The 13272-nt window shown below is 39.8% G+C and overlaps 1 protein-coding gene across 5 annotated transcripts in view; it reads left to right on the forward strand.

Annotated features, from left to right (window-relative positions):
- SVIL (supervillin) overlaps positions 1 to 13272 on the forward strand; it is a 133108-nt gene that overhangs the window by 86840 nt on the left and 32996 nt on the right. For all 5 annotated transcript variants that reach the window (XM_063125207.1, XM_063125196.1, XM_063125217.1 and 2 more), the window contains 5 exons: positions 3691 to 3738; positions 4226 to 4303; positions 6013 to 6078; positions 11101 to 11251; positions 13150 to 13239. In XM_063125207.1, the coding sequence (XP_062981277.1) occupies positions 3691 to 3738; positions 4226 to 4303; positions 6013 to 6078; positions 11101 to 11251; positions 13150 to 13239 (433 nt within the window). The remainder of the gene's footprint in view (positions 1 to 3690; positions 3739 to 4225; positions 4304 to 6012; positions 6079 to 11100; positions 11252 to 13149; positions 13240 to 13272) is intronic.

Here is a 13272-nt window from a genome sequence, read left to right on the forward strand (position 1 = left end):
CAAGCTTAAGCCACAATAAATCTGTCTTTAAGATACTATAACATTCTAGTATTTTTATAATTTGTGCAACCCTTGGATGGACATTTAACCACCAGACTAGTTATTTTATGGTTATGTTATAAACATAGGTTAGAAAAGTGAGTCCACAACAGGAAAACGACTGGTGGGGCTCTCCAGAGCACCCAGTGGAAGGTGGTGGCCTGGCAGCAGGCCCTCCTGGTGGGGGTGGGAGGCAGCAGTGCAATTCAACACTCCTCCTATTCTGCCGCCTGATGTAAGCACCTCATCCTGCTTCATGGGACGGCCAGCCCTGACCCCATGGTTATCAAACCATGGCTTCTTCATCGCTGTGAACCAGGGTATCTTGTTCTTTTAACCTAAACAATTTCCTCCTTTTATCTCTCCATTTTATACGGTGCAAAATAGGGCTGAAAACTTTAACTGATAGATCAATCAACTAAAGTTGCAATCCTATAAACACTGACATCTGAGTAGACATGCGTAGGATTGTGCTGTAAGTCTTTAGTTGATTAAGGGCCAGAATTAAGGGCACATTTAGTTGTTTGGGTTTGTTGGTTTTGGTGTTAGTTGATATAATTATAGAGTAGGAAAAAGAATGTGTCCTGTTCTTCAACCTAATAACAATAACTTTGTTAAACAAGCTGTAATTGGTCTTTCACTTCCTTCAGTATCTTAAAAAGGAACTTGCACTAAGGTTCTGGTGGTAATATGAAACTTCATTTAAATTTAATTGAGTAACTGGATTAGCTTAAAAGGCACATGATTAATCAACTAAAAATTCTTCAATCACTTGATCTCCTGCAAACATATCCTCTCTTAGACTTCATTTTTATTCTAAGTTGAAACTGACTGCATTCTTCTAAACTTTGTTGCTGAAATAAATGCTTCATTCCATATTCTAGTTAAGAGGTTTTCAAACTGAGATCTGCAGACACTAGTGAGCTACAAGCACCATTCAGGTGGTCCATGGAAAGATTATAGAACAGTCAAACATATCTGCACTTTTGCTTGCACTTGATTTAGTTATTTTTCGGATGACAAATATTGAAGCTGTTTTGATTAGAGCTGGATTATCAAAACAGGCTGACAGGGCCCTAGCCTAGAGCTCATGATTTTCATAATAAAGTGTTGGTTTTGAAAAATGATGCCAGTGGTGAAGGAAAAAACACTAACTTCTGCATCTGCTTTGATTTGTAGAACAACTATAAAAAGTGTATTAAGTGGTCTTCTAAGACCCCAAGGAATCTCCAAATGACATACACACAGAGAGTTTAAGAATCACTGGTCTAATTAGAATCTGTGCTTAGTTAAGAGATACCAATAGTGGAAGGTGTTTTATCATGTTGGACAGCCAAAGGAATGTCAAATAAAATAGTTTAGCGGGGATGCCAAGACTGCATGTATTTGGTAGAAGAGGTAACTTTCTCTTTCAAGGTCTCACAAAACAGACATTACCTCAACAGAATGTCCTCTCATTGCAGTTTCGCTATCATAGCGAACTGGTCTTACATTCCAAATGTCGATTGTTGGTGAAGCATCTTGTGTAGGAATGAGTTATGGCTTCATGTTAGGATGCAGCTTCCAACTCCTCAAATGCTCCCTTTTACTGAGTACATGCCGTCTGGCATCTCTTTGATATTTTATAAATGACTGTATCATTTCTAGTACCTATGAAAACTGCAGTGGCTGCTAAATTCTGGATTTTGCTCTAATGCTATGCAGATGTTTCATATTGAGAATTGTTCAGGAAGTGAACAATATTAGGGATGGTCTTCTGCTTTCATGGAAATTATGTATGCCATGGATCAGCTGCTGGTGCATGCTGTTATGTGGTATTGGAGCCTATAGCTGATTTGTCTTGGTATGATTTGCATGTGTTCATACGTAACATGCAACAGCAATCTAGAACACTCCTAAATCACAATGACACTTTTTGTAAAATTGCGCATCCATCAAATGGTCTAGAACTGCAATGCTTTTTGGCAATAATATTGTTCCAGCCAAATGCTTAAATGAGCTCTAGGCAAGATTTTCCATTTCCCAGTAATTAATAGCATCTCTGAAATATTTCAAATGAATGTAGAAAACATAAAGCCTTTTAAAAAGAGTTTTCCATAAAACAATTATTTCTGGAATGAGACATTTTTAAAGTTTGATGGCCTTAAAATCTAGATGCACTTTGAAATGAAAAATCTTTTTAATTGAAATTGAGATATGTTGTGCATAACATATGCAGAATATTGGGAAATTGAGCAAATTCTTTTTTCCAGGACAAATTGTATGATGTGATTTGCTTACTTTTGAGGGAAATACGCTCAGTAGAATTTATTGTATATGCCAAACTTTATAGTGCCAAACAATAATAGAGAGCTTGGGCTATTGCGCATTATATAAATGCAATAAATAAATAAAAGATAATGTGGGCATTTTTGTAAATCAGGTTTAGAGGCACAATATTTGATTTAATAATAACAGGTTATTTCCATGTTACCTTATAGAGTACGCCAGCTGTGTCAGCATTCAAATCTTTTGCTTATATAGATAAACTTGTGTTTAGTTCAGTGTGTTAAAGTCCCTGGATATTAGTAGAATTGTAACTAGGGGCTCAGTTCCCTGCCTCTGCCCTCCTTTTCGTAAATTTCCCCATAGACGGGCCTCTGAGCCTGCCTAGAGGAGTCATGTTACTAGGGGCGGGGCTGGGACTGTGGCTAGAGAGGCCATAGGATTTCTCATATCCTGGCCTCTCCCCTCCCCTCCCCTTCCCAGGCACTGCAACATCTCCTTTCAGACCTCTCCAAGATCCTCCAAGGCTTCTTGGAGGGTCTTTCCACATGGTTCTTTCCATGGTGGCTGTGAGGAAGCAGGCGAGGGAAAGGGCTCATATTCTGAGGTCATAACGTTATCTAGAGCCTCAGACAAGGGTCTCCGGAGAATCCTATGGTTTCTCGGATGCACCCCCAGGACCAAAAGCTGATCATGTATTTTATACTTGCTGTTGCTCCCCGCCTTGATCAAAATGGAGAGGTGGGTAAGAAATAATTTTATTATTATTATTATTATTATTATTATTATTATTATTATTATTATTATTATTAATCATCTTTATTTTTTCATATTTCCTTTGCCATTTGGACTCATTCCCCCTTACCTCCACATTTTCATAAACAAACAAGAAAAACCATCAAATCCTCTCTGTTAGGTTAGCTGTCTCATTACTGGAATGTGCACTCTTCTTTTCCAGCCAGTTCACTCTTCCAGATTATTTAGTGAGAGCCCTGGGTCATACATCTTGAAAAATTAATTAACAGAAGGGGTTTGAAATGTATTTCATCCCAGCAAAGAGCTCCAGCAAAAGTCTTTTTTCTTTCTTTTTTTTTCAATCTCTTGCAGAGAGTTAAAAGTGATCTCTCAGGGTTGTGCGTATGATCTAGAGCTCTTCTTACATCAAGTGTTGATACGGAAAAATAGCGGTGGCAAATGAAACATGGGTCTAAGCCACTAGACGGCAGCCTGCTTTGCTATTTGAATCTGCAGCTTTTGTTACATGCAGTACACCCACTGTGAGCTTTAATCAGCCTGGGAGCAGTGGCACTTGGAATGCAAGCTACTTTCTGTAGCTACTCCTTTCTATCGCTCTCTGCAATGTTTCCTGTTTGTTTTAACCTGTAGGAAGAAGGAGGAGTTACAGATGATAATGCCATGTCTAAGCTGCTTTGGGTAAGCCTGAATCTAATGCGTAGAGGTTATTCTAGGCAATAGGCTCAGTTCTTCTTTTCTGGGTGTGATCAGTATTTCCCTTATAGACGTATTTTCAAGTCTATTTATGGTGGTGGTTTATCAGGATCATGGGCAGTTCTTTGTTCCAGCAAGGGCTAAATATATTGCCAGGTGAAAGCATTGCTGTTTTGGCTAATGAGTTGCTGAACATGAACGGGGCTCTTCCCCGGGCTTGCCGCCTCCTTACAGAGCACTCCATTACTACTAATCCTTTTAATTATTGCATGGGGGACATACTTTTTTTGTATATGGTTTTCTTATTTTACTGTTAGAGCATATTGTCAAAGGAAAAATTCTGGATCGTTATGATGAAAACTTCCATGAGTTTATTTTAACATGTAGTAATCATTCCTTCACCCCTGCCCTTAGTGTCTAGCACGTTGTTTTCATTTCTAATTCTCTCATATGCTTCTGCCCCTGTCCATAGGAACCTGTCTATGCTTCTACTTATTCTCCTGCTATAGCTGCTGCCCATAAACTTCATTCCTTTGTACCTATTAATCAGGTGAGCAAATGTTGCACACTCTAAACAGGTCTTGCAACGATTTGTTGAGCACTCGTTCATAAGGAGGATATATCCTTCCCTCATCCACACCCCTATTTTTATCCCCACTTAGTTCATTCATTCTCTCTCTCTCTCTCTCTCTCTCTCTCTCTCTCTCTCTCTCTCTCTCTCTCTCTCTCTTGTATATGCCTGGAAAACAGTAGTACAGAAATGTTGCATGCCATTATGTACTCTCTTCCAGTATATACCAAAAACATTGTTTTTCTTCCCCCGCCAAAAAGGGGAAGAAAGCAATTTAGGCTGTATACAACACAATCATTTTTAGTATCTAAGTTTGCTTTCAAAGCTGGCCTTCAATTTGTTTTTTGAATTTGGAACTACAGTGCAATACAAATCTGTATTACGCACATTCGAATGTTCACATTTTCTTTTGTTTTTAGAAACACCCGCTGTATTCTAATGTAGGTGAAGGAATAGATCCCCATCCTTTCCTGGTGGGGAGCCCAGAATCTATACTTTTGTATAATAATGATAGTAGGCATCAATCATTAAGGCAAACCATTCACAGAAACATTATAATATGTGTCCACTGGATTGTTCAACTTAACGAGCCCCATTTTCAGAGACTTTCATTTTTTAAATGACTGATTCCTAGTAGCTACTACATTAGATATATTCTTGGTTTTTAATATACAAGGGAATGAAAAAGGCATTCTTAGTATCATTTGGGAAAGTTCCATAGAAGTGCAAAGAGTTGGTCAGTCATTAAATATTTTACATATATTGTTGAGCACAGAGTGAGACCTTTCCTTATTTGTGAGCTTTCTTCCTTCCTGTATATCTATCAAAATAGCGACTGTGGCACATTCTGGGCTTTCCTCTGTGCTCAGTGAAAGGGGTCTCTGCACAAATGTGATTCCCTTTTTGGTGGGTGCCAATTTGTTTGGCTGCATTCTCTTTTCCATCCCTTTGTGAAACTGGAGGCAAGGACAGAAGCCAGAAATAGTGAAGTGCATGTATCAATTATTCACTTGCATAGGATCAATAACAGCGAGGCGGTCCTCAAGCTTGCAATCTAAGGGGCATAGCAAAAAAGAAAAAGAAAAGAAAGAAAAGGAAAACGGGTGAAAAAAGAAGAGGAGAACAAGCAAACTCAGGCACCAGCTCTTAAAGTTACAAAGTCCTTCTAAAGACCAGCTTGAATGGGAACAGATGAGGAGATAGAAAAAATGAAATCGAGCTGGTTTCACAGCAGAGCTGATGGAATGACCCTGCTTCCCATCTCTGTTTCTGCCGCAGCCTGATAGAATAACCACCTGTTCCACTGTAAACATCATTTCCACCCATCTTTATATTATCATTTTGGACTTCGTTTGCATGTCTTGCAAGACATGCATCCAAGGCAGATTACAAAATTAGTAAAGGGCCCCCAACTTCTGAAGCAAACTTCTGTGCCATAGCTAGACTTCAAGGCTGTGCTTTGCACTTTCTTGGGGAAATTATATTCTATAGTTTAGGGGTCTAGTGGTGATCTAGGATGGCTGTTTCACACATATGAAGCATTGCTTGATGTTGTAGATTTGAACTAGTCTCACTCTGTTTTGTTTAACAATTCAGCTAGGAAATGGGGGCCGGGGGGGGTCCCCCTCCTTTTCTTCTGTTCCTGCTTCGCCTCTCTTTCTGATACTTCTGTTTCCTTTTTCCTTAAGGTCAGTAGTGGTAGTTTGAAAGAGCCAAGCCCCCTGGTCTTTGAGCGTCACCCCTGGAGATGGAAGGTGAAATATTACCTGTTCTGCCTGTTTCTTTAGCATAGTGAGAAATGAGCTGAAACTCAGTTTTGAAACTCATTGGTAAAGCAATGACTTTTAGGGACAACTGTGTTTAGGAAGTTTGTCAGAATGCAAAGATGTAAGCATCTTTGCAGTAAAGTGCCACATACACTTCTCTAAATGTGTGGAAATACTGCCTTAACATGTGCATGTATACTGAAAGTAACTTTGGAAGCAGACCTAAAGCTGGTAGTGCACGCACTGGTAACTTCGAGGCTCGACTTCTACAATGTGCTCTACATAAGACTACCTTTGTACCTAGTCCGGAAACTTCAGCTAGTTCAATATATGGCAGCCAGGCTGGTCACCGGTACACCTAGGGGTGACCACATTACACCAGTTTTAAAATCTCTTCGCTGGCTGCCAATTAATTTCCGGGCTAAGTATAAAGTCTTGGTTATCACCTTTAAAGCCCTACATGGTTTGGGTCCAGGCTACCTGCGGGATCGCCTTCTCCCGTACAATCCGCCCCGCACACTCAGGTCCTCTGGGAAGAATTTACTCCAGCCAACAAAAACAAGGCTGACAACTGTTACCCAGAGGACCTTTTCTTCTACTGCTCCCAGTTTGTGGAATGGCTCGCCGGTAGAGATTCGTCAACGTAACAATCTTCCAGAATTTAAGAAAGCCATAAAGACTGATCTCTTCTGGCAGGCCTACCCAGTTGAATTTTAAGATGCCTTTTAAATAATGTGCTGCTTTTAATAATGTATTAGTTTTAAATGTCTTAATTAGTTATATGTATTTTATGGTGTTTGCATTTGTGTTGTACCCCACCTCGATCCAGAGGGAGAGGCGGGTAACAAATTATTATTATTACGCATGAATTCATTTATTTTCACTTTTCTTCTGTGCCTTTCCAATAACCTTTGGGAAATGTGCTACCAGCTCTAAAATATCTTTTGATCTTTGTTCTCTATATGTTCACCTATACAATCTTGCTGCATGGTTAATATAGTGTGCCCCTTCTTGTAAGTGCAGCAGTAGATAAGTGTCTCTTCATAGAAAACTTTCCCTCCCTTTGGTTTACTTCTGAACCAGATGTTCAAAGTTGGCTTGTTTCAGTGTTGAACTCGTTGCTGTACACTGCCTTAATGGCTTTTTAGCAGATAAGGTGGTATGTAAATAATATTAACACTAATAATAACAGGAGTAGTTTATGAAATGAAGCAACAGTGCTCACTACTCACTTCAAGGGAAGACATTGGTAAAGATGCACAGACTAATAATGATGATGATGAGAAAATAATGTGAATGTATTCAAGTGAGAGAAGAAAGAGGTTTGTATTGAATGGTGTATCTTGCCTTTGGTTTAGGTAATTTTACCTAGATTACTTTGAGCTATGTTTCAGCCTCTGTGACTGTGCAATATATTCTGTTGCTGCGGTTTGTTAGATGGAGGTGGAAATGAACCTTAAGTGTGTTGAGGTCAGCAACACAATAAATCAGCCAACACTAATTGTAGCAATATGTTTGACGTTTCATGTTTGCACAGTTTCCTGGATCTTTCCTCTTGTTGCAATAACAAGTATGTACCCCATTGGCAGTCTGTTTTCCTTAGCGATTTATACCTGCACTAATATTTTTTGTGTAAATCCCATTGCTCCTTTAGCAGTCAATAAAACAGAGGTGTTAGAGCAAAATACTAGTACTTAGCAAAACAGATCTCTGCCGTAATCCAGAGCACACATTTGTTCTTTTATAAATTCCATTTTTGAGCATTGCCTTATATCCAAATGGACTGACAGCACAAGCACTCTGCATCTGTATTCATTACAAAACAGCTACAGTCACGTACAAAAGAAGGGAGAGCAGGAAGCAGAAGTTCTCTTCAAGATATGTCAAAATTGCTCTGAAGTGAATTGGTTCTCTCAGGAGACCCTAACTTTATGCTTAAGCAAGGCAGGAATAGCCCTGGGCAATCAGTTCAGAAATTCTAAAATAACCACCTCGGGCCATTCACATAGCCATTCGAAATACCTTCAGGGATAAATGCCGTCTGATAGTCTCAAATCAGTCAAGAGTAGTTCAGTCCCTACCCAAGGCAGTACTTCAGTCTCCACCCAAGGCAATACTTGCTAAATGTAGTTATTAACTTGGCTTGATTGGACAGTGATTTCAGCAGCTAAAGAAGCAGAAGGGTTGCTTTGCTTTTTCTTAACCTGGAGCTCAGGCTCCTGTAGAAATCGTGATGTTACTTTAGGTGAAATAGAGATGACCATTCAGTAGTAACTTGGCACAGTGTATCGTACAATTTATGGCAAACGGGTCATTGGGAACATCTGCTCATTTTGTAACAGTTCTGCCCTGCCACATTGGCTGCTAATGGAAAAGTTAGGAGAGCAAGGGAGTGCCAAAATTGTCACAATGTTGGCAATCGATTTTGGAGAATGACTACCCAAAGGGCCATGAATTTAAAATTGACAGTGCCAGCCATATTTCCTGTGCTGTGTATATTCATATAGAGAAATCAGGTGGGAAGAACAGGTAATAAAGTTTGAGAATACATGTAACCTTCGCATGTGTGCATGCAATTAAGGTTGAATCCCATTATAGGCATAGGGAAGCTCGGAGGATGGCAACAAGGGAGAGGGGTTTTTCAGTGGTGGCCCTAGAATTCGTCCATTCCTATCGGTTTCTTCTGCCAAGACTCTTGTTCACGCATTGGTTATTTCTCGCCTGGATTATTGTAATCTTTTGTTGACCGGTCTTCCTTCTTCTCATCTTTCCCCATTGGTTTCCATTCATCATTCTGCAGCTAAGGTTATTTTTCTGGCTTGTCGTTTTGATCACATCACTCCACTTCTAAAATCCTTCCACTGGCTTCCTATTTCTTATAGAATCCAATACAAGCTTCTTCTTCTGACTTTTAAAGCCTGTTATGATTTGGCTCCTCCCTACCTCTCATCCCTTATTCCACTATACTGTCCTGCTCGTGCCCTTTGCTCCCATAACACTATGTCTCATACCTGCCAACGAGTTTCCACATCTCTCGCTCATCCTCGCTCACTGCCCCCTATGCCTGGAATTCTCTTCCAGTGCATCTGCAAACTGCAATGTCGATTTCAGTTTTTAAATCTTACTTGAAAACGTTTCTTTTTTCAATAACTTATCAACCGTAGCGTGATCATACCAGCCTATATTTTAATTTTAAGGTCCCCCACCCCGGCTGGCTTTCCCCCTCCCTGTCCTTTCTGTTACTATGTTTTTAGAATGTAAGCCATATGGCAGGCTATCTTGTTTTGTTTTATTCTGTACATAGCTGGTGTTATATTAATAATAATAATAATAATAATAATAATAACAACAACAACAACAACAACAACAACAACAACAACAACAATAACAACAGCAGCAGAACTATCTCCCTGACGAGGCTCGCCTGGCGCCATCTTTTCAGCGCCAGGTCAAGACTTTTCTCTTTTCCCAGGCATTTAATAGCATATGTTGAGTTGTTGTTGTTTTTAACTGACCCCTGGATAGATGATATGTATTCCGTTTTTATGCTTTTTATGCTTTTAAATTGTGTATATTGGTTTTTAAATGTTCGATGTTTTTAATCTTTGTAAACTGCCCAGAGAGCTTCAACTATGGGGGAGTCTATAAATGTGAATAATAATAATAATAATAATAATAATAATAATAATAATAATAATAATAATGTGTAAATAAAGTGAAACTGATGAGGTCACAGTGGGTAAGCAGTCCTTTGGTGGTGGAGTGAGACGCCATGGCTCTGTGGAACAGCATTTGTTGTTCATGAATAAGGTTGCAGATTCAATCACTGGCATCTCTAGATAAAAGGACCAGGTAGCAAGTGATGGGGGAAAGGGAGAGAGCTCTGCCTGCAATCCTGGACAGCTCTTGCCAGTCAGAGTAGCCAATACTAGCTAGATGGACCAGTGATCTGACTCTGTAGAAGACACTTTTATATGTGCATATGATTTGCTACTTGCCTTTGTAGACATAATGCTGTTGCCCATAAATTAATTTTCTATCATGAAATAAATACAGAGCAGTTTGTATTTTCTCAATATAGCTAACCAAAATCTATTTGACTCTTCAAATTGAGCTAGCATATCATAGTACAAATTGAGTTCCCTTCCCCCTTTTTATTATACCCTCTCCCAAGCTTTTCAAATAAGTGACAAACCATGGGTTAATTAACAACTAACAACTAACCATAGGTCCACTTTGAGTTGTTTTACCCATGAACAACCAAAGTATCTGTGTTCATACATAATGGATCAACTTAAGATCAGGCTGCTCGGACAGCAACACAACTGCCCCTTGTAATTAACCCACAACTTGCCACCGTTATGTGCAAACTGTATCAGTGAGTAGTGTTTAGATGTTTGTGTCTTTTAGCTCCTTCTCTCTTTTAGCTTTTGAAAACAAAAATGCAAGTGCTTCTGGAGGGAGAGATAATCCACAGCACAATAAATTCAGCTGGGGGAGAGGGGGGGGGATACTTGAAATGGCAATATGATACATCCATGCTTCCTAGGATTGTATGGAAACAAATTTAATAGGTTTTTTTTAAAAAAAATCACAGAACTATCTTCATTTTGCGTGTCAATAGTGTTAACTATGAACTGGTGCATTTTGCAAGATTATTGAAGGACATGTCATTATTTATTTATTTCTTACATTTCTATACCGCCCAATTGCCGGAGCTCTCTGGGCGGTTCACAAAATGTTCATGCAGCATACCCTGTTGTCCTGTCAACAAACTTTACAAAAAAGCCACATAAAGTGTTGCACTTTTCGAATCCTGCAATGAAAGCAAACAAGGTTTGGCCAAAGGTGTATCATGGATGGAAATGCCATCTAACAATAGCTTAAAAGGTATCAAAGCAATAGCTGTGAGACACTGGGACATTTAAAGGGCTCAGGGGAGGTTGTGTGTTCCATATAATTGTCCTATTGCAGGCTTTTTTAATTGTCGCCTCTTTCTGTTTGTAAAAGCAGAGGATGTCAGATACCTGTGAAAGTCAAATGACAATTGAAGAAAGAAAGCAATTGATAAGTGTTCGAGAAGAAGCTTGGAAAGCGCGGGGTAAAGGAGCAGCTAATGACTCCACCCAGTTCACTGTTGCTGGCAGAATGGTAAAGAAAGGTCAGTAATTTATCCATCTCTTGTACTTCGATTAAAAAAACTGTCAGTGAAAAGCAAGCATAGAAGGATTTGCCAAGGAACATTCAGTTATTTTAATTTCTAGAAGCTGCTCATTTTCATTTCTCCCTACATTATTTGTACAGCTATTTTCAATGATATTAAAAGCACGGTAGGATATAGCACTAATAGCAGATTGTTTGTATTCTGAAGCTGACCGTATGTTTAATTCCTTGGTGTAAAAAATTGGATCCCTTGTAAACTAGAAATCAAAGTATGCCTCTCTAAGAACTGAGCAACCAAACTGTGTTCTGATCACATCTTGTTAGCATACTTAATCAATGAGTATCCTTCTGGTCAGTAGGAAATGCTTTTATCTTTTCTGACTGCTGAAACTTGATTTTCGTCCTTGGGTACATTTGAAAATGGACTTTTCTATTCAGAACAATGAAACAGTCTTGTGGGTTGGGAGTGGGGATCTCATATTGACCTAGATGAGAGTGTAGAGGAGGGAACTAAGAATGAAATAATATAAGAAGAGCCCTGCTGGATCAGACCAAGAGTCCATCTAGTCCAGCATTCTGTTCACTCAGTGGCCAACCAGCTGTCAACCAGGGATCAGCAAGCAGGACATGAGTGCAATAGAACCTTCCCACCCATGTTCCCCTAGTTGGTTGCCTTCAGTCCACCAAATGGTTAAACTTGCATGTGGTGATTTATGTTCTGCAAATGATAGAAATTGAATATGCCTGAAGATGAATGGTCTGGACAGTTGCTTTGAGTCTGAATGCCTGGAAACCATGGAATTGAACATTTGCCCACTGTAATGGTAGGCAAACTTCCCTGAAAGACAGTTTGCCTGCTGCTATTGTTTTTTCTGCGCTACACTACTGCAGGGAAGTGTAAGCAGTTTTGTGGTGGGAACCCATAGGCCTATAAACAGTGATCCATGTGGATGGACTGTGTGTTCTGTCTAGAACATGCCCCAGAATCCTTTGCAGTACACTGGAGTTCTAGGTCAGATATGTAGGGATTCCTTAGCCCTGTTCAGGTGTTCTGTACCTGAATAGGGCAAACACTTAAGGAGAAAGAGTGCCCTTCTCCTTTGTCGCCCTATACTTGTGGATGTAGACTGTCTGAAGAGAAGAGCCTGATGTATTCATGGAAGATTTCCATGTGAGCCAGAATATTGAGCATTCTGGCTCACGTGGAGACTCTCCTCTTCAGGCAGCCCCCCTCTACAGGTAGATGGTGATGGATGCAATGAAGATGGTGATGGATGCAGTGGAACAGAAGCACTCCCTCCCATCCCGTGTGTGCCCTATTCAGGTAGAGAACACCTGAATTGCACATTGAAGTGCAAACTGTTCCCTGAAGGAGGAACGTTTGAAAAACCACTGGTGAAATATAAGGTAGCATTGACTCGATTGCCCTAAGAAGAGAATATGTTTCTGAGGATTTATCGCAATAAATCATCCCTCCAGCAAGGATTTCCTAACCTTTTCCCCCTGTGTCTGTGTTTGACAAAAATGTGGTATTATCCTTCCTCTGCAACCACCTCTTTCATCCATCTATGCAAAAGCTACCCAAGTCACCTAATAAGTGTGGGTGGATGGAGGGAACAGAACTAGAATTGGAGACTTAATTTTTCTAGCTTTCTTCAGGGATTTTGGCAAATGCAAAATCTGGACAGAAAAGGGTCTTGACAAGTTTGTTGATCTCCTGCAAAATGTGGACCTACACCAATCTTTTGTAATTGCTTGAAATGTTCCATGCATATATTTATTTGACAGTGAGTATAGAGAGAGAGATTCCCAGGTAAAATATTCAAACATGTTAATTTGGTAGTTGTGGAAGCATCCATTGTTTGATGTGAAACTGAACATCTGCTTACTTTGCAGGTTTAGCATCACCTACAGCTATAACTCCAGTGGCATCCCCTTTCTGCAACAGACTGAAGTCAACAACACCCATCTCAAAACCTCTGGAAGGTGGGCCATTAAAAAGTGTGATGCCTAATGAGA

Source organism: Elgaria multicarinata, chromosome 1 (genome assembly GCF_023053635.1).
Source record: "Elgaria multicarinata webbii isolate HBS135686 ecotype San Diego chromosome 1, rElgMul1.1.pri, whole genome shotgun sequence".
NCBI lineage: Eukaryota > Metazoa > Chordata > Lepidosauria > Squamata > Anguidae > Elgaria > Elgaria multicarinata.